At 49.7% G+C, this 21,257-nt stretch overlaps 2 protein-coding genes across 2 annotated transcripts in view; one reads left to right on the plus strand and one right to left on the minus strand.

Moving 5' to 3' along the window:
* The window catches only part of NCF1 (neutrophil cytosolic factor 1), a 20,534-nt gene extending 9,333 nt beyond the window's left edge, over positions 1-11,201 (plus strand). Inside the window, exons 2-11 of the mRNA XM_006859714.1 lie at positions 2,444-2,524; positions 4,077-4,152; positions 4,274-4,439; positions 5,483-5,538; positions 6,443-6,565; positions 6,854-6,961; positions 7,823-7,940; positions 9,784-9,891; positions 10,245-10,390; positions 11,080-11,201. Of these exons, the coding sequence (XP_006859776.1) occupies positions 2,444-2,524; positions 4,077-4,152; positions 4,274-4,439; positions 5,483-5,538; positions 6,443-6,565; positions 6,854-6,961; positions 7,823-7,940; positions 9,784-9,891; positions 10,245-10,390; positions 11,080-11,201 (1,104 nt within the window). The remainder of the gene's footprint in view (positions 1-2,443; positions 2,525-4,076; positions 4,153-4,273; positions 4,440-5,482; positions 5,539-6,442; positions 6,566-6,853; positions 6,962-7,822; positions 7,941-9,783; positions 9,892-10,244; positions 10,391-11,079) is intronic.
* An 8,322-nt stretch (positions 11,202-19,523) lies between these two features.
* LOC102818476 (general transcription factor II-I repeat domain-containing protein 2-like) overlaps positions 19,524-21,257 on the minus strand; it is an 80,760-nt gene continuing 79,026 nt past the window's right edge. The window contains exon 15 of the mRNA XM_006859843.1: positions 19,524-21,124. Coding sequence (XP_006859905.1) covers positions 19,524-21,124 — 1,601 coding nt within the window. The remainder of the gene's footprint in view (positions 21,125-21,257) is intronic.

The raw sequence follows: 21,257 nt of genomic DNA on the forward strand, positions 1-21,257 counted from the left end.
CTACCAGAGCAATAATATATGTTATGCAAAAGTTTTTCTTTGAATTTTTAGCTCATATATTTGAATTATTAGTCTTTTCCTTTATTGCCTTGGGTTTTGAGTCATAGTTTGAAAACCTTCCCATTCATCTCTCCGTCTAGCATTTGTATGGTTTTGTTTTCAGTCTTTTGAACTCTGAACCATGTGGGATTTCTTCTGGTGTATGGTGTTAGTTAGTGATCTAATTTCATCTGCTCAAAAGGCTACCCTGTTAGGCTCAACACCAGATTTTCAAAAATCCACCTTTATTCGTGTGATCTGAGATGCCACCTTTACCATATATGAAATCCCACATGCTCTTAGATGTGTTTTTAGATTTTTTAGTCTGATTCTCCAGTTTTTATACTCATATGCTAGTACCACCGTTTTAATTATAGAGGCTTTATATCTGTTTTAATATCTGAGAGGGCTAGTCTCCCCATGTATTTCTTGCTTTTTAGGGATTTGCTCCCTTCTTCCCCCACATTCATTTATTTACATATTGACAATGGTTGTTTTGTGCTACAATGATGCAGTTGGATATTGGGACAGAAACCACATGGTCAGCAAAAATTTAATTATTCATCATTTGACTTTCTATAGAAAAAGTCTAATATTCATCCCTAGTCTAATGGATGGAGTCCTGGTGTGGCGCTGTAGGATAATGCACCGGAACACAAGGTTGCCCATTCAAACTCACCAGCTGCTCCTCGGAAGCCCTATTCAAGGTCGCTATGAGTCAGAACCGACTCCATGGCACTTAACAACACACTTGCTTTATCATTTATCTGTTGTAAACATCAGTGCAGAAACTCTTGCTACCTAGTCAATTCCAGTTTATAACAACCTACTAGGACAGAGTAGAAATGGCCCCGGAGACTTTTCAAGGCCGTCATCTTTTCTGAAGCCGACTGCCAAATGCTTCTTTCACAAAGTGGCTGATGGGTTCAAACTGCTAACCTTTCAGTTAGCAATCTAGTGCTTTCCACTGTGCCATCAGGGTTCAGTGAGACCCCAGTACACTTCTCCTTAAATACTTAAGCATGCATGTTACTAACTTCTTGTTAAGTGACATCAAGTTGGTTCCGATCCATAACGACCCTGTATAGAGCTTCCAAGGAACAGTTGGTGAGCCTGAACTGCCGACCTTGTAGTTCAAACCAACTTTGCAGTCTAGCACATTAACACAACACCATACCAGCATTCATGTCACTAGCTGCAAGACAGTATTTCTCTTTTCCTGTGAATTTGACATAAAATGAAATTCACAAATCTAAAGGATACACTTGCTGACTTTGACAGTGCATTTTCCTACATACCTCCACCAAGATGTAGTGCGTGATTGTCACCCTAAAACATTCCCTCGTGCCCAGTCAATCCCCGTCACCACCTTCCAACGGCAATCGCTCTTCTGATCAATTTCCCCCTAAATGAGTTTTGCCTGCTCCAGAGTGTCCTTTCAGTGGAATTAGACTTCAGTCTCTGCTTCTGCACAATGCCTTTGAGGTTTTTGTTTGCTGTGTATGTCAGAGATTTGTTAAAATTTATTTTTTTTAACTGGTAAGATTCCCTTAGCTATTTTTGCATGCTTATTTTTCCTTATAGAGTCCCTTCTTTTTTAATAAGCGCTTCATTGAGATAAAATGTACATACCATTACAAATCATCTAGTGAAAGTGTCCAGTTCCATAGTTTTTAATATGTTTGTGGAGCTGTGCAGCTGTTGATGAAGTTATTTAATTAAGAACATTTTGCAACCCATACTCATTAGCTCTGGATTGAGAACCACAAAGTTAGCAGTTCAAGCCCACCAGCTGCTCCTCAGAAACAGGTCATTATGGGTTAGAACCTACTCAGCATCTGACAGTAAGAAGTCATTAACAGTCACTTCCCTGCCCCCAGCCCAGCCCCTGGCAAACATGAAGCTATTTTTTTGACTCTATGTATTTTCTATCATGGATAGTTTATAGAGATGGGATTATACAATATCTGCCTGAGTTGTTTCATTGTATATGTATGTAACTCTCCATGTAAGGCACAGAGTGGGTAATGAGGGACCAGTGGCCCTCTCTAAGTTTGTGCCCCCCAGTCCAAGCCTTGACAGTGTGTGTGTTTGCGTATGATATGATTAGAGGCTGGTCTCTCGAATACCCCCTTGGACTTGCACCCATGGGCAAGAACTCTGTGGGTCCTGCCCCCTTTGCTATACCTCTGAATTCTCACAGCTGTCCTGGGAGTTAGGTCCTCATTGAATCCCCTATTGATACATGGGGATCTTGCTTCCGAATTCATGAAATGTAGCCCTTCCTGTGGCCTGAGTTGCCCCAGACAGACCACCCTGGTTCTTGTGTTCTCCCACCAGGGGGTAGGGCTCCCAGGCCCCCTCTGGAGCTGACCAAGACTCCCCCAATCCGCCCCCACTGTAGGTGTACATGTTCCTGGTGAAGTGGCAGGACCTGTCAGAGAAGGTGGTCTACCGGCGGTTCACGGAGATCTACGAGTTCCACGTGAGTGCCCCGGGTTTGGGAGAGCATCCTAGTGTGGTGGGGTGGGGGCACCGGTAGAACCTGGAATATCCCCAGCCCACACCAGGACCACCTGGTGTTTCCAGAACATATTCACTCTGTCAGACTGAAGGTTTCATCCTGGCCTAATTGGGAACCCCTTTATTGTTCCCTAATTGGGAACCCCGTTATTGTTCCCTAATTGGGAACCCCGTTATTGCTCCCTAATTGGGAACCCCGTTATTATTCCCTAATTGGGAACCCCGTTATTGTTCCCTAATCGGGAACCCCGTTATTGTTCCCTAATCGGGAACCCCTTTATTGTTCCCTAATCGGGAACCCCGTTATTGTTCCCTAATCGGGAACCCCGTTATTGCTCCCTAATCGGGAACCCCGTTATTGTTCCCTAATCGGGAACCCCGTTATTGTTGCTAAGTGTTGTCCAGTTGTGACCCTGTATGAAGTATGAGGAGTGACGGGTGGCTTTGAACCACCAACCTTGAGGTTAGCAGTCCAGTGCTTATCCTATAGCACTACACCAGAACTCCAATTAGGACCCCTTGTTGTTGTTGTTGTTGTTAAGTGCCGTCAAGTTGACTCCGACCCTACTGGTGAGCTTGAACCACTGACCCTGCAGTTCAAATGACTTTGCAGTCTGATGCATTAGCCCACAGTGCCACACCAGGACTCCTTAGAGCCCCTGAATGTACTTTAAAAAACAAACAAACAAATCCAGACCACTTACTGAGGTGTCATTGCCGACATCTCATGTGTTTCCAAGTACAACTGCTCCACAGGGTTTTCAATAACTGTGATTGTTGAGAGGATGATCACCAGGACTTTCTTCTGAGGTGTCTCTGGATGTCTCTTGTTACCAACCCAGGAACTCTGACCATATCAAAAGAAAGGTTGATAATCCTGACACCCTGACACCTAAGAGCCAGGTCCTCTTGCTTTGTGGAGTCCCTGCATGGTGCAAAGAGTTAACATGCTCAGCTGCTGTTGGGAAGGTTGGAGGTTCAAGTCCACTTGGAAGCACCTCGGAAGAAAGGCCTGGTGATCCACTGCCAACAAGTCAGCTACTGAAGACTCTATGGAGTGCAGTTCTGCTCTGATGCACCTGGGGCACAATGAGGTGGAATTGTCAACACTGAAGAACTGTCTCGGCTCTCTCCGAGATTTACATGCGAAAACTCTGAGCCCAGCGTAGCTTCATTTTCATAGGATCCCTCTGCCTGCTGGGTTAAGACTAGACAAGTGGGAGAGGGGGGGCAGTGAAACATGTGAGGGGGCTTTCCTAATAACCTAGGCATGGACCAAGGGGATGGTAATGGCAATGGGGGGTTGGTGAGGAGGGTCAGATTCGTCATTGATTTTTGGAAGGAAGCTGAAAGGATTTGCTGGAGGCTTGGGTGTGGGGTGGGAGATAGGAACCGGGGAAGTTTCTGGCATGAAAGATGGGGAAGCAGGCTGTGGAGGTGATTCCAACTTTATGCTTCCACCAAGGTATGCTATAAAGAACATCCCTTTACATCTTCTTTTCTTTAATGTCTAGAAAATGTTAAAGGAAATGTTCCCTATCGAGGCGGGGGACATCAACCCAGAGAACAGGATTATCCCCCATTTACCAGGTGAGGGATGGACTATCACCTGGGTGGGCCTTCTATGTGGGTCCCTTTACCTACTGTCTCAGCAGACCTGGCCTGAAGAAATGTGCTGACGGTTCTCTCATGCCCCCCACCCTGCCCTCAGCCCCCCGCTGGTTTGACGGTCAGCGGACAGCTGAGAGCCGCCAGGGCACCCTGACCGACTACTACAGCGCCCTCATGGGCCTGCCCATCAAAATCTCTCGATGCCCCCACCTGCTGGACTTCTTCAAGGTGCGTCCCGACGACCTCAAGCTGCCCATGGACAGCCAGTGAGTGGTCACCTCCTCCTCCCTCCTCGGGCAGGGGAGGGCAGGAGGCTTCAGCACTGCAGGGAGGAGGTGGATACAGAAGCTCAGAGAGGGAAGGCCACTTTTCCTAAGTCACACAGCTGGACAGGAGTTAGGAGTATAATCACTGCTCAGACAGTCTCCACCTTGGCTCCCTGGGGCTGAGTCTGGGAGCTCTTGGGTACTGGGGGAACCCTCAGGACTGGGGAGGCTCTCAGGGCTTGGGGGCTCTCTCAGTGTTGGGCAGCTCTTTGGTCCTCGGTTCACATCCTGACCCATGGCTGGACCTTGGATCGTCTTACTGCCCTCTTGAAACTCAGTTTCTCCATCTGAAAGGAGGTGGTGGGACCAGAATGCTTACAAACTGTAAATGTGGAGCTCTTACACACCGCAGTGAGGCGTGCTGACATGGCCCTTGCCTGCCTTTGCCTCTCCCATCTTAGTGGACACCAGAGAGGCGGAGGGAGACAGGCTGGGCAGGCCCTGACCCTCCTTTGGCACCCAGGCTGCCACAGAGAGACAGACAGGGTTATTCCACCCTTCCTGTTGATGCTTGCAGAGCACCCTGTCTGTGTTCTCCTCAGGGGTGAGAGGAGGGGTGTGCCACCCCTTCAGGCTCCAGAAGGAGGAACAAGGGCCTTTCCCAAACCTCTGCTCCAGACGGTGTGCTCTGATTTTTTGGAAGTAGATTGCTGGGCCTGCCAGCCAAGGTGCCTCCGAGTTGAACGTTTTCACCCAGGGATGACTGTGACTCTAGCAAACCCACTGAAGGAGGGCCTACTGGTAGCGACTCCCCCAAGGCCCTCAGTGGGACCAGCAAGAAGACATTCCACTTCCTGGGCAGCGTGGGTTCTGCCTCGTCTCCAGGGTGCCCCTTCGTCTCACATGTTCCTTCTTCTCTTGGGAAGGTCGGCCTGTCTGCTGTAGGTCGGCCTGTCTGCTGTGGGTCGGCCTGTCTGCTGTAGGTCGGCCTGTCTCCGGCAGGAACCCAGTGTCTAACTCAGAGTGTTCACCTTCTCTTGCAGGGTGAAAAAGCCAGAGACATACCTAATGCCCAAAGACGGCAAGACTAATATAGCCGGTGAGCGCGGAAGTCAGGCAGGGCTCCGGCACAGGGTGTGTGGGGAAGTGCAGGTCACTGGGTGGATGGTCCTGGCCCCCACTCTAAAGAGGGTCTCTGCACAGTGAGGGGAGCTCCCTGGAGGAGACATGTTTCCTTCCCCAGCACTAGGTGGACTCGAACCACCAACCTTTCTGTCACAACTGAGCACGTTAACTGTTTGCACCACCATAGACCACTCAGCCTCTGGCTGGAGAGTTAATTCCAACTCACAGAGACGCAGCGTGGAACTGCCCCATTGGGTTTCCAAAGAAGCCCTGGTGGGACAGTGGGTTAAACATTGTATTGTTAATCAAAAGGTTGGCGGTTCCAACCCACCAGCTGCTCCTCAGAAGAAAGATATGACTGTCTGCTTCCATAAAGCCATACAGCCTTGGAAATCCTATGGACCAGTTTTAGCTTATGAGGGGGAATCGACTTGGCAGTCATAGTTGTTATGGGGTTGTTGTTGTTAACTACTGTTGAGTCTATTCTAACTCATAGCACCCTATATAGGGTTTCAGAGTGGTGGCAGGTGGGTTTGAACCGCTCACCTTGCTGTGAATGGTCCAGTGCTTGCTTATCCTACAGCACCACAACAGGACTCCTTTATAGGATTCCTAAGGCTTTGGTCCTTATGGAAGTAGATGCCACATCTGTCTCTCACAGAGTGATTGATGAGTTCAAACCTCCAAGCAGGTACCCCACCATACCAGGGCTGCTTTGGGACCTACTTGGTGCTAAGAGAGGAACTTGTTTCTGGTGTTTTACAGCTGACAGGGCTGGTGTGTCAGGGGCTGTCTTGGGGCTCCAGTGAGAACCTCTGGAGAGATCCAGGAGAACGAGCCCCTCCCACAGTGTGCACTCTTCTGCCCCCTCCACCCAGACATTACGGGACCCATCATCCTGCAGACGTACCGCGTCATCGCTGACTACGAGAAGAGCTCAGGCACCGAGATGGCTCTGGCCACGGGCGATGTGGTGGATGTGGTGGAGAAGAGCGAGAGCGGTCAGACCCCAGCCCAGCCCCAGTGCCCTAAGGCCCCTTCCACCCCGACCCCAGGACTCTGGCCTGAGGCAGACTCGGGCCACCAGGGGGCGGCAGAGGGTCTCTGTGTAGCTTCCACGGTGTGATTGCACCTTTATGGAGATTACACTTGGATGGCAGGTGTCCCTGAGCGTGATGTGGCTTCAGAGCGGACAGTTTGTGACTCTCTGTGTGATGGTTCTGAAGCTGGGAGTTTGAGCTGTATGCCCTTGCATCCCGAGACGTCCCCGATTTACCTTCTTGGCACAGGCTGGTGGTTCTGTCAGATGAAGGCGAAGCGTGGCTGGGTCCCAGCATCCTACTTGGAGCCCATGGACAGTCCTGACGAGTTGGAGGACCCAGAGCCCAACTACGAAGGTGCCCCACCCTTCACCCTGAAAGCCATGGCAGGGGGGCAGGAAGGGCAGAGGGCATCAATTCTGGCATCCAGAAGAGGTCTGACATAATTGTGCACTGGGCAGAGGGGATGTCAGGGCTGAGGCCTTGAGACTCAGGCCCAGGTGGGTAGGGGTGCCCTTGGTTAAGAGAGGTGGAACAGAAGATGGGGTGGGAGGGACAATGTCAGCCTGGGATGTTGGAGGCTGTGGGCATGGGGCCAGGTTAAATGGGAAGCCAAATGATGAGCCCAGAAACTGAGGCCCAGGAAGGAGGGCTTCCTGGAGGTGGTGGTATGAACAGTAAATCAGAGTTCCCCAAACAGACACAAACAGGTTGGATGGGCTCCACAGGTTTGAAACAAAATTAGACTCGCCACTGCTTTAGTTTCTTAGTGCGGCTGTAACAAAAATACCATAAGGGGGTGGTTTTAACAAACAGATATTTTCTTATGGTTTTGGAGGCTGGAAGTCTGAGTTCTCTCACTGACTCTGGGGGAAGGCTTTCTGTCTGTTGGCACTTGTCTCTTGCCAGTTTCTGTTCCTGATTCCTTGGAGATCATGTGGTGTGGCATCTGTCTCACCCCATCTCTGCTTTATCTGCTCATAGCTCAAAAGGGACATGCCCTTCACAGATATGGCCTCATTAACATAACAAAGGAAGGCCTATTTCTAAATGGGGTTAGAAGCTTCAATCCATAACAGCAGAGGGCACATCATGGAGCCAAGTGGGTGTGGGCCAGTTGAAGGAGGTATGTGCCCAGGCAGGAGAGCAGGGATGGAGAGCCCATTCATTGCTGGGCAGACCCTCACACCCCCTCCCTACCTCCTGTGCCTGGACCAGGTGAGCCTTACATCACCATCAAGGCCTACACTGCTGTGGAGAAGGATGAGATGTCCCTGGATGAGGGCGAGGCCATCGAGGTCATTCATAAGCTCCTGGATGGCTGGTGGGTTGTCAGGTAGGAGAGTGTCCCTCCATCCCCTCCACTGAGAATCAGTCCTGAGTTCTGGGCAAGCCACTGCCTTCTCTGGACTCCTGCCTGCCCCATGGTGTCCTTGTCTGAGGACATGCTCCTTACTGCCTGCCCCGTGGTGTCCTTGTCTTAGGAGGTCCAGTTTCCCTTTGCAACTCAGGGTTTTATCCTCTGACTAGTCTCTCTGTGAACACAGTAAATTGTTGAATCAATTCTTACATAGTTTCCATCCTTGATTTTTCTTTTACACATTTCATTATAATTTCCATCTGGTAAATCCCCTGAATGAATGAAAAAAATATTAATTAGTGTTATTATTTTTGTTCTGAGAGAAAACTAGTGGCACTGTGGGATAAGCACCCAACTGCTAACCACAAGGTCAGCAGTTCAAACCCACCAGCCACCCCAAGAGAAAACTAAGATTTTCTGCTCCCTTAAGATTTAGTCTCAGAAATGCTATACAATGGTGCTATGATTCATAATCAATTCAGTGGCAGTGAGTTGTTTTTTTTTTTTAATGTTTTATTGTGAATTATGTGATAGTTTACATGGGAGAACATTAGTTTTACATTCATCCCATCGTATACATTGTTCCATTGCCATGGTTACAATCTCCTCCATGCATCATCAACCAACCAAAGGGTATACCCAAAAGCCTCCCCCCTTGTGGTCAGCACACAGCCCCTCTCCCTCTCTGGATCTAGAGTCCCCAGCTGTTCCCTCTCAGCGTCATCATCTCTGTCTCCATCTCTGGCGTCACTGCTTCTCTGGGTAGGGCCCCGCATTCTGCTCTTCTCACTTGATGGTTCCAGGGGAGTTGTTTGTTTTTTAAAGTTTGGAAGGAAAACAGAGTCCCAGGGACTCCCCAGGCCATTGCTCCCTGGAGCAATGGGCCAGCCTGGGTCCTTGCTGGGTTCACATAGCTCGGGATCCCAGGCCCAACTCAGACCCTCAGCAAACTGAGGTTACACTCAGCATGATCCTTGGCTGGGAGACGTTGAAACAGTGCTTCTCATCTTTGTTGACCCACGTCTAGCTACCCACTATCATGCATCCCAAAGAATCAACTTGTGATTCTCCCATTTTTGTTGTTGCTGTTGTTAAGTGCCTTGGAGTCAGTTCTGACTTATAGCGACCGGTGCAGGATCTCCAAGGAGTGGCTGGTGGGTTTGAACCACCGACCTTCTGGTTAACAGTCCAATGCTTATCTTACAGCACCACTCCAGGACTCTTACACGTATTTTGGTGTTGGTAAATGCCATGGAGTCGGTTTTGACTCACAGCGACCCTGTATGGGTTTTCAAGGTTTTAAATCTTCCAGGGAGCTGAAAGTCTCATCTTTCTCCTGCTGAGCGGCTGGCCGGCTCAACTAAGGACTTTGTGGTTTGCAGTCCTGCACTTACAGTATGGAGCCACGGCATTTCCAAGCTCACACTATAGACAAACATTTTATTTGGAAAGAATCACAGGTTTTATTAAGTATAAAACCTAAAACACAAAAGCCTTCGGGAAGACATAGGAGAAAACTTTGGTGACTTGGAGGTATAAGGCAAAGAAAGATTTCTTAGGACACAGATGGTAATGTCCTTAAAAGAAAAAAAATTGACAAACATAATATTGTAGATATTTTAGGCCAAACACATCCTCTGGAAGATTTGGGTCGGCTAACTTCTTTCTCCTACACGATTTTAAAAGGAAGATGAGGAACGCTAGACCTGGGTGGCCCGGTGTTGTATAGAAGGGAAACTGAGGCCACAGGGGCTGCGTGTGTTGCTGGTCAGGTTGAACCCCACACTGCATATTGTCTCAAAGGTTGTGTCGATTGCAGGAAAGAGGACATTACAGGCTACTTCCCTTCCATGTACCTGGAAAAGTCCGGGCAAGACCTGGCCCAGGCCCGACGCCAGATCAAGAGCAGAGGGGCGCCGCCCCGCAGGTGAACGAGGGCCCCTGGGTCAAGCGGATCTGGGAACTAGGGGCACCACGGGCTCACCCCGTTGGTCCACACCCTGGATCTGCAGGGTGGAGCAGTGTGAGTTATCTGAGTGAGGACGCCAGTGCCCTGGGTGGGTGAGATGCGCGCAAAGGGCTCTGAAGTCGAAGGGCGTTGGTGGGTGGTAAGCAGGTCGAGGTCTGCGTCGGGGAGGGCAGGTCAGGGCCGGAGTCCGCATCCCGCCTCGCCATCCCTTTCCCCGCTTGCCCTCTACCGCCTCGGGCCAGCCTTTGGTCGAGATGCGGGGCGCCGAGAGGTGGACCGGGCTCTGATCCACGCCCCGTCCTGCCGCCCAGGTCGTCCATCCGCAACGCACACAGCATCCACCAGCGGTCGCGGAAGCGCCTAAGCCAGGACACCTATCGCCGCAATAGCGTCCGCTACTTGCAGCAGCGCCGCCGCCCGGTGCGGCCCGGACCCGAGAGTGCTGGGACCCGGCTGCGTGAGTGCGGGTGCCAGTGATGGGTTGCTCTAGGGGCTGGGCCTATGATCCAGGGGTGGGGCCAGGGTACTGTGGGGCGTGATTCAGAAACGGCCTCCCTGAACCGCAGAGCACTGCGGCCAAGCTGCTTGAGCGCCGGTGCGGGAGGGGGCGGGGTTCTAGGGGCGGGGCCTATGGTCGAGGGATGGGGCCGGAGTCCTGGGGGGCGTGACTCAAGGAGGCTGCGCCTCGGATCGCCCAGCGCTGGGGCCCTAGGGGCGGGGCCCACCATAGAGGCCTCACAATAGAGAGGGAGGGGCCGGGGCATTGTGGGGCGGGACTCAGAGGAGGAAGCTCCTGGAACCGCCGAACCTCTAGGCTCCCGCAGCGTGATGCCGGCACGAGAGGGGGCGGGGATATGTGGGCGGGGCCTAATGTAGAGGGGGCGGGACTCAGAGAGGGCATCTCCCCAGCAAAGCGCCGAGGCCCGGCTGCGAAAGTGAGGACGAGGGCGCGGGCAGTAGGATTTAGGGGTGAGGCCTATGGCGGGGGAAAGGCTGGGGTTCTCGGGGGCCGGACTGAGAGAGAGGTGTCTGGACGCTGAACGCTTGGGCGCGGCTTCGGGAATACAGACGCTGGCGGGGCGGGGACCGTGGTTTCTGAAATAGCAGGCGGGCGGGGACCCTCACCACTGCGCGGTCCGCCCACAGAGGAGAAGTCACAAGCGGAGCGTGCAAAGCCGCAGCCGGCGGTGCCCCCGCGGCCTAGCGCCGACCTCATCTTGCACCGGTGCAGCGAGAGCACCAAGCGGAAGCTGGCGTCTGCGGTCTGAGCCTGGTGCTGTCCCCTCTTCCCGCCCTTGGTCCCGGGAAGCCTCCTGTACATACGCGTCCTAGCGCCCGCCCCACCTGACTACCAGCCACCCTCAATAAATGTTGCTTGGAGTTGTGCAGGCTCTGTGCACTGTCTCTTCGTTTCTAGAATCAGCACTGGGGGCCTTGCGTCCTACTGGGGGAAGTTGCAAGAGCCAAGGTCAGGACTTGGCCAACAACAGGTTTGCACAGAGCTAAGGACCTCTGGTAGCGTAGTGGTTACGAATCGGGCTGCGAACCTAAAGGTCAGCGGTTCGAAACTACCAGCCGCTCCGCGGGAGAAAGATGAGGCTTTCTACTCGTGTCCTGTAAAGATTTACACCCTGTACAGGTTTGCTGTGAGTCGGAACCGACTCCACGGCCCATAACAACAAAGGGCAAAGAGGAACTCATCCCATTTCATCCTCCATCCTCTCTGGACAGAAGCAGTCTGGCCCATCGGGAGAGTCAGGGGTGGACAAGGTGGGCTGCAGTCGGTCAGGGTGGATTTGTGAACTAGTGTGTACTTCTTAGCAAGTGGTGGTGGTTTCGAGTTGATTCCGAATAGCAATCCTGTATAGGGTTTACAAGGTGCTCTGGGAGCTAGTGGGTGAGTTAGGCTGTTAACAACAAGGTCAGCAGTTCGAATCTACCAGCAGCTCCGCGGGAGAAAGATTAGACTTTCTGCTCCTGTAAAGATTAAAAGCCTCAGAAACCCTATGTTGTTAAGTGCCATCAATCAATAGCAGCCCTGTATAGGGTTCCAAAATGCGGATGTTCGGTTTGAACCGCCTAAAGGGTAGCTGTGAGTCAGAATCGACTCCAATGCACGTAACCATCGCCACCATCGTTGTTAAGTGCTGTCGAGTCGGTGTACCAACTCGTTGTTGTTATTAAGTGCCGTCGAGTCGGTTCCGACCCATAGCGACCCTGTACAGGGTTTCCGAGGGTGTAAATCTTTACTGGAGTAGAAAGCCTCATCTTTCTCCCGCAGAGCGGCTGGTAGTTTCGAACCGCTGACCTTAAGGTTCGCAGCCCAATTCGTAACCACTGTATTTCCAAGGAGCAACTGGTGAGCTAGAACTGCTGACCTTGCGGTCCAAACCGACCTTGCAGTCCAGCACACTAACCTACAGCACCATACCACTACCACCAAAGGGTTTCCAAAAGCTGCTGTTGGGTTGGAAATACAGACGTTTCGGTTAGCAGTCCAGTGCTTATCCTACAGGACTGGGCCAAAACCAGTGAGATCTTTTTATGGGGCGTATCTCTGCATATGCAGAGCAGAAGGTTACCGTTCACTGATGAATAGACCTTGTTATGTGCTGTGGAGTCAGTTCAGACTCATAATGACCCTGTACAGGGTTTCTGAGGCTGTAAATCTTTATGGAAGCAGAAAGCTTCCTGCAGACCAGCTGGTAGTTTCGAACTGCTGACTGTGAGATTAACAGCACGATTCATAACCACTACGCTACCAGAGCTCCTTACTGGCCTCAGAACCTATGCCAGTCTTTCCCAAAATGCAAAGCCACTGCACTGGGGCCCCAAACCTTGTCAAAGACGAAGCTCGTCCTGGTGGCTGTGGGTGAGAGTGAAAGCTGTGGAGCCAGGGTGAGGGTGCGCAAGGCTGGTCCCCCTGAGATAGAAACTTGACAAGAAAGACGTGCTTTTCAAGAGAACGGTGGGGGTGTGAAAGCGTTGAGAGGGACCTAGAACACTGTCCTGGAGTCTGCAACCGTGAGTGCATTTTTACATTGTGTTTGCCAGGAGTTCTTGGGTGGCACAAATGGTTAAGTGCTTGGTTGCTAACCAAGAGGCTGGTAGTTCAAATCCACTCAGAGGTGTCTCAAAAAGAAATGCCTGGTGATGTACTTCTGAAAAACCAGTCAGTGAAATCCTATGGTGTACATTCTACTCTGATACACATGGGGTTCACTGTGAGTTGGGATCTTTCCAATGGCCACTGGTTTGATGTCACTGATTTGCTGGAAAATTAAATCACAAGCCCACCTTGCTTGTTCAAAAATATCGTGGAAAAATTTCATGACTATTTTTTCCCTTTAAGCTTTTTTTTTTTTTTAAATTGTGGATTGGGTAAAGGTTTGCAGAGCAGAGCAGTTTTCCATTTAACAATTCATACAATCCCCACAATGTAACGTCACTCCTCCCACTTCCTCCCTTCACTTCCTGTTTCCATTCCTCCTTCTCTCCTAACCCTTCTGAACTCTGTCCGTTTGACCTCTCTAGTGTTACCAGTTTCCTTATAGACGTCTCTATTGTTTGGTTGAAAATTGAGTCACGAGGGTGTGTTCATTTCCAGACCTGAAGGATGACCAAGGGCCAGAGTCTTGGGGGTTCCATCAGCCAACAAGTAATTCTGTCATATACATTGTTATATGACTTGGAGTTTTGTTTCACATTTTTCTCCCACTTTATCTGAGGCCTTCTAATGAGATCAATTGGCGTGGTAGCCAGGCACCATCTAGTTCTTCTGGTCTCAGGAACATGGAGATGGTGTTCACATGATCCATTGGTCCATTGGTCTTATTGTTTCCATGTGTCTTCAATTTGCTTTACTCTTCCTTTCTCTGGAACAGGGGAAGACCATAGTTGTACTTTAGATGGCCGCTCAGGAGTTGTTGTTTTTAAAGTTTTTATTGTGAGGTTTACATGGGAAAACAAACACCAGCATTACATTCAGCCTATCGTATTTCGTTTCATTGCAATGATTATAACCAAAGGATATACCACACAGGCCTGCCCCCCAGCCACCAGCACACAGCCCTTCTCCCTCCCTGAGACCAGTGTCCCCAGCTGCTCTATCTGTCCACGTCGCTGTCTCTGTCTCCATCCCTGGCATCACTGCCTCTCTAGGTAGGGCCCCACTCTCCATTCTTCTCAATTGATGGTCCCAGGGGCCTCCGCTTCTGGGCTGCAAAATCAATCACTCTCCTTCTTTTGTCAAAAAACATCTACCTCTATATTTCCTACCCTTACAGTCAGTCCTCATGGCAATGATTCACTATTGTACCACACAAGTCTTAGCCCCATTTCCTTTCGCCAGCCCAGTCCTAACAGATTGAAAACCATCCAGTGGTGATTCTACCTTATCCTGTCCCGTCTGGAACTAGGCTCCCTCTTGAAAGCTTGTAAGCCAGTCACTTCTTGCCTTTATAGACCCCCCATTTTGTGTAGCCAGTGTCTCAGTTGCCCATCCCTGTCAACCCTGTGTACTGAGGGGGTGGGAGTGATCCTCGCTGTAAAGATTTGTTCCCTTTTTTGAGCTACTATATCCATACGTATAGGTAAAGATTATCAAATTGTAGCAGGTTTACTCTTTTTTTCCCCACTCTTCTTTCTTCTTCTAGTCAAGTTCTGATCATCCAGCCATCGAAGCCAGGTCAAGTAGGTATTATCTGCAAGTATGGGTGTTCCTATGCATCTCCCCTCACTTCATATCAGCTAGACACTTCACTCTCCGCTCTGGTCTTCCGTGGTCATGGAGTCCCCGGGTCTTGCCATACTGCTGGCCATCCAGGTCTCCACCCAGGTTCACAGGGGTCTATTGAATGTGGTCGGGCTTAGCTTGCAACTTCATTGCTGTTTTTTCCCCCTCTTCCCTTTATCAGTGACCAACGTGCTCACCAGCCAGACCACATGCCTGCTCATGTATTCCCCTTGAGTCTTAGTCTTGGGAGGGGGTTTGCTTTTAGGGGTCCTGACCACTTACTTTGATGGCTCCCAGGCGAACAGCTTACTTGTTCTTGTAGTAATCAATCAGACTGCCATTATTGTTTCAGATTTTTCCTGCCGGTCTTTCTTTCACGAAGTATCTTCTGTTCTTCTAGCCACTCCAGGCTGGTCTACTTGTCCTTTCTGGTGGAAATTTCCTACCTCAGTGGGCTCTGGATGGCCACTCATGAGCTTTTAAGACCCCAGTCACTACTCACCAAAGTTGGATGTACAACATTGTCTTTGTGGAATGTTAACGCCAATTAACCTAGATGTCCCCGCAAAGTATGGCCCAGAGCCCCCAGGCCCAGCAACTCATCCCCTCAAGGTATTTGGTTGTATCTAAAGAGTGGTAAGATCCCAGTATTTTTTAATTCCATGAACTTTTTGGAGTCCTTCATATAACAAAAGATTAAGAAAAATATTTTCAAGAGAAAGGAAAATATCTTCCATAATTTGTAGTCCATTCCAATGGTTTCCTGAACTTTCTCCATATTTCTGGTCCCACAGAGGAACACATAGGAGAACACAGAAGGGGAGTGGGGACAGGAAAAGGCCTCTAAAAGTATGTGTGTGAGTTCAACCACAATTATCTTGAGGTCGGGCAAAATGCCTGATCCTGTCCATCATCTCTAGGCCCGAGCAACCATGTCAGGCTGGTATTTTACTAAGAATCCCAGATGGCGAAAATGCAAGTAGGTGGCAGAGCCTTGAGGTGAACGCAGGTGTGTGTTTCTGGACCCATTACATTATCCTGACCCCACAGAGCCATGATCCGGGGTCAGAGTCGGGCCTCGTGGTAGATGCCCTGCTGTAGAGTTCTCAGGGGGACAGTATGTGTCTACCCTTCCCCTGCCTGCCCGGGATGGGAAGACAGAATCCTGGGACAAATGCAGTACATACCCTACCCCTGGGCCCTACTGGAAACCCACCACCACATCCCCCAGCTCCAGCCTGGGCCCCTCCACATCTCCTACCATGCCATTCTGGGGAGCTGCCTTTGCAGACATCCACCCCCCTCATTCAGCCATTTTCCACAGAGTCTAAGTTCAGTCCATGGCAGAATTAGTTAATGGGCACCCAACCCCAAACCATTCAGTCCCAATATACATTCCAGGGCCAAGAAGGAATCTGTGGCCCTACGGGTTGATTCAAAGGCAAGCATGGTGTTAGCGTAGCTGTTCTTGGCTGTTCTCCCACCATGGCGCCTCATAGACGTCAAGCTGAGGCCATACAACAGACACCTGTTGGGGACTTTGGAGTCATGTGCATCCTGTTTGCATCCTGACTTCTCCATCGACTGCGTGACTTTGGACACCTGTCAACTTGTCCAGGTGCTTGGTCCTCTCCACTAGCTCCCAGTGGAAACCAGTCTGGCTGGCATGCCTCCCTGGAACGGAGTCTCGGAGGTAGCCTGCAGTTAACCTCTCAGGACGGAACTGCACAGGGCTTGTCCATTGCCCTGTCTGAGGCCCACCTGAGGCTAAGGCCTTGTCCCTACACCTGGAGGCTGGTCTCCCCCTCCTGCCACTGCTTCCTGGAGAGCAGCCACCCCACCAGACCCTTCAGCCTTCCTCCCTCCACCCCAGGTAAATGAACTGACCTCGTCACCTAGCCTCACATCACACACACACACACACACACACACACACACACAAAGCACGCACAAGTTATAAGTTTGGGTCAACAATTCCAGTGACATTTTGAGATCAGGAACACAAATTAGTATGTGCCTTTAAAAGACATTTTTCTCTCGGAGGGAAAACGCTGCCAGGGGCCCACTGGAATGGGAGCTGACAGGAAGGACCCTGAGATAGTACGAGTAAAGGGCCACGGGCTCTTTCCCTCAGAACTCTGAGAACAGACACCGGAATATTACAGAGCTCACAGGCCTTCTGAAACTTCTATGTACAGGATAGACTCAAAGGTATGTATGCAAGGGGCTTCAAAAAGCTAGTGGAAAAATTCCACTATGCTTTCGTTTCATATTCCCACAATCTTCTTGACGCTCCCTTGTGCATGTATATGAAGGAGCCCTGGTGGCGCAGTGGTTAAGGTTGGTAGGTGAAACCCACACAGCAGCTCTGCAGGATGACCTGATGATCTGCTTCCATAGAGGACAGTTTAGAAAACCCTATGGGGTTGTTCCACGCCATCACATGGAGTCACTATGAGCAGAAAATCTGTTCAGTAGCACTGAGATAATGGCAACATGGATGTATGTAGAACTCTAGGCGGAGCCCTGATGGCACAGTGGTTAAAGAACTCCACTGCCAACCATAAGGCCAGCAGTTCAAACCCACCAGCTGCTCTTCAGGAGGAAGATGTGGCAGTTGGCTTCTGCAAAGATTTACCATCTTAGAAACCAGTTCTACTCAGTCTCACAGGGCTGCCGTGAGTCCAGACTGACTTGACGGCACTGGGTTTGAGTTCGCTCCAACAAGTGGTTTGCGCTGGACTTCGAATGGAAAAAGGGGCCCTGGTAGTGGAGTGGGTTATGAGCTGAGCTGCTCACTGAAAGGTCGGTAGTTTGAATCTACCAGCCACTCCAAGGGAGAAAAATGAGGCTTTTTGCTCTTGTAAAGATTTACAACCTCAGAAACTCTATGCAGGGTCGCTATGAGTCAGAACTGATTCCAAGGCACACAAGAATCACCACTAATGGAAACACTGGTGGTTCGAACCCATCCAGCGGTCTGGTAGAAGAAAATCCTGGTGGTCAGCTTCTGTAAAGGTGACCACCAAGAGAACACCATGGAGCAACTGTTCTCTGTGACACATGAAGTCATTGTGAGTCAGAACCGCACTGACAGCGTCGGGTGTGGTCTGTATGTCTGTGTTTATGTCTGTGTTTATGTCTGTGTTTATGTCTGTGTCTGTCTTCACCTATCTATCCATACATCTATGAGAGCAGAAAGTGAACAAAGAAAACAGAGGGGTAAAAGGTATGAAAATCTGAGCAAAGGGTATTTAGCGTTCTATTTTTTTAAATTTTGCAACTTTTCTGTAAATTTGCAATTATTTCTAAGGAAAACATTTACAACAACAACAGAAAAGAACTCAAGGGAGTTCTTAATCTAAAGGACTGATGGGCCACCAGAACCACAGCTTCCATGACCCTGGCACTAGCAGAACTAGAGGGTACCCAGTACCCCTACCAACCTCCCTGACTGGGACCACAACAGAGGGTCCTGGACAGAGTGGGAGAAAAATATAGAACAAAAAAGCCAAATGTCCAAAAAGACCAGACTAGTCTGACAGTGACTCTAAGACCCTGTAATTCCCCCTTTGACCTGTAACGGAAGCTATTCTGGGAGACCACCTTTCAGCCAAACAACAGACAGGCCCATAGAATAAACAATACCACTCTGGAGGTACATATCCCTTGGTTGTTGTTAAGTGCTGTGGAGTCAGTACCAACTCATAGTGCCCCTGTGCACAAAAGAACAAAACTGTGCCCAGTTCTGTGCCAAGCTTATAATCAATGCTATGCTTCAGCCCACGGCTGCTGCCACTGTGCCAATCTATCTTGTTGGGTGTCTCCCTCTCTTTCACTGACCCTCCACTTTAGCAAGCATGATGACCCTCTCCAGGTCCCTCCTGATATAATGTCTGAAGTCTGAGAGACAAAGTCTGACCATGCTGGCTTCTAAGGAACGTTCTGGCTGTATGTCTTCTGACACAGATTGGTTTGTTCTTCTGGCAGTCCCTGGTGCTTTTAATATTCTCCGCCAACACCATAACTCATGTTCCTTAGAACAATCAATTATAGAAAATCAAAAGGACAGTGTTTAACTGGAGGCAAAGATGCAAAGGCAAAAAGGGTACAAATTTGGACGAAAGGAAACGGAGGACCCAAGGCCGCAAGGCGAGACTTACCGACCTAGGTGAAGGATGCAAATCCGTGTCATGGAACACTTTACGTACCAACGATCAGATGGGAAAGGCATTTGCTCTCAAACTTTCACCTAAAAAGAACACCTCAGCTTAATGTGTCTTTTCTGGTCTGTGTTATTTGGTTTTGGGGTTTTCTATTTGAAGCTGGACCTTTCTAGGTTTATGTGGAAGACGAGACGGATAATACAGAAATACTCTTAGCATGTGGCTACATCGCCAACTGGTTCTCCTTAAGCATGAACTCGGAAACATGGGATCTCATGATGTAGCAGCAGGGCGTACCTATGATGCAAGCGTAGGGGGTCTAGAAGTGTGTGCATGCAGTCCCTGAAATGAATACACACACCTGTGTCTACTGCCTTGCCGACTGGTTTGAACTCTGAGGTGCCAACTTCAGCGCCAGCAGGTGGTGCACATGAAGGAAATGGGCCAGGTACAAGAAAGGGAAGTAACTAGAAACACAATGAAAATGTTCTTGGTTTTTACTGAACTATGGTGAAGCATAAAAGGTCATACAAACAGGTGTGTTACTGCAAATTACACTTCAAATTCGAAAGGAAAAACATTGGAAACCAGAAATAACTTCGCCATTCACTTTCCTCTCATAATCTCTTGAGACCAGAGGGTTGCCCTGGTTTTCCAGTTCTCCGGGCACTGCCAGCATTGCTCCTTCATCACGTTGTGATGTGCAGAACAGAGTCCCACTCTGAACTCTTCAGCTGGGAGTGATACTTGGTTTTACTCAGTTTCATGATAGAAAACAGCTGTTCGCAGATGTAGGTGCTGCCGAACATGGAGAGCATCTTGGCACAGTGGTGTTTATATTTCGGGTAGCTGCTCCAGAGGTGTTTGTAGAACTCTGGAATCCCCACCTTGTCGTACTTGGCTTTCAGAACTGTGTTGTACTGCAGATCAATCATCTCCATCTGAAGTTCTTCCTGCACTCGGTCGATCTCTATGGAGAAAGGAGAGCTGAACAGGGTCAGCTCGTTTTCATAGAGCTTGAAGTCAGACAGCCGTGTCTGAAACTCTGTCTTTAATTCTGCAATTTTGGGGATGTAGTTCAGGCCATCGCTGTCATTGCTGGAAACGGATTTCAGGGTGGGGAAGTGGGCCAAGTTGTTTCTTGTCAGGTGAGTTTCCCAAAGGCACAGTTTTGCTAGGAATGCCCGGATCAAGTCATACATTTGCGTAACGATTAGCGAATGTCCTTGGAGAGAGATGTTCAGAGTGTTCACATGCATTGTCATGTCCACCAAAAAAGCCAAGTCTTTGATCCAATCTTGAGAGCTCAGCTGAGGCACAGGCTTCCCTTTGGATGCCATGAATGAGTCAATTTCTTTCAAGGATTCAAAAAATCTCTTCAGCACCAACCCACGACTTAGCCACTTGATCTCTGTGTAGTATAAGAGGCTGCCATATTGGTTGTCCAGTTCATAAAGCAACGTCGTGAACTCCCTGTGGTTCAGTCCACGGGAGCATATCCAGTTCACAGTGCTTACCACCACGTCCATGATGTGATCCATCTTCAACTTCTGAGCACAGAGTGATTCCTGGTGGAGGATGCAACAGACGGACTTAAGATCGGCGCCCTTGCAGGTCATGGCCACCTTGGACTTCAGTTTTGTGACCAGCCCATCATTTACATTGACCATGGCAGGCGTACCAGTAGAGGCCACGCTTACTAATTTCGACCAGTCTATGTTAAACTTCTTCAGACTTTTCTCCACACGTAAAAATATCTCATTCCCTGATTTGGTACCTGTCATGGGCACCGTATCCAAAAGTTCTTCAGACACATCGAAGTTCTCATCGACACCACGGATGAAGATGGCCAACTGGACGGTGTTGTTTGTGTCTGTGATCTCATTGATGGCGATAGAATAGGCCACAAATGATTTGATTTTCTCACGCAACTTCTCCCATAAATTCCAAGCCACGTCTTCCACGGGCTGTACGGCAGTGCTTTCGGGCAGGCTCACGTTGGCAAATCCTTGGTTTTGCTCCACACTCACCGTTTCTGATCCTAAGAGGTATTCGGTGAGTCCCTTCTTGAGTTCGTGAAGCTTCTCGTCGCGCATCTTTTCGGTGTACTGGTCGAAGTGCTTGCTGTGGTTGGTTTGGTAATGGCGTCTCAGGTTGTACTCTTTGGACACGGACATGCTCTGCTTACAGATTAAACAGGTAGGGATATTCTGCACTTCCACGAAGAAGTATGCTCGCTCCCACTTTTCTTGGAACATACGGCCCTCTTGGTCTATCTTCCGCTTTCCCACTTTTGATAGAGACACAAGGATAAGACATACTTCACTTTAGAAATTAGTCAGGCACAAAAAGAGAAATACTGCATAGGACCGCTACTGTAAAAGACTAAGGGAAAGAATCCATACTAAAGGGGGGTGGGGGGG

This window comes from Chrysochloris asiatica, unplaced genomic scaffold, assembly GCF_000296735.1.
Source record: "Chrysochloris asiatica unplaced genomic scaffold, ChrAsi1.0 scaffold00034, whole genome shotgun sequence".
NCBI classification, from domain to species: domain Eukaryota; kingdom Metazoa; phylum Chordata; class Mammalia; order Afrosoricida; family Chrysochloridae; genus Chrysochloris; species Chrysochloris asiatica.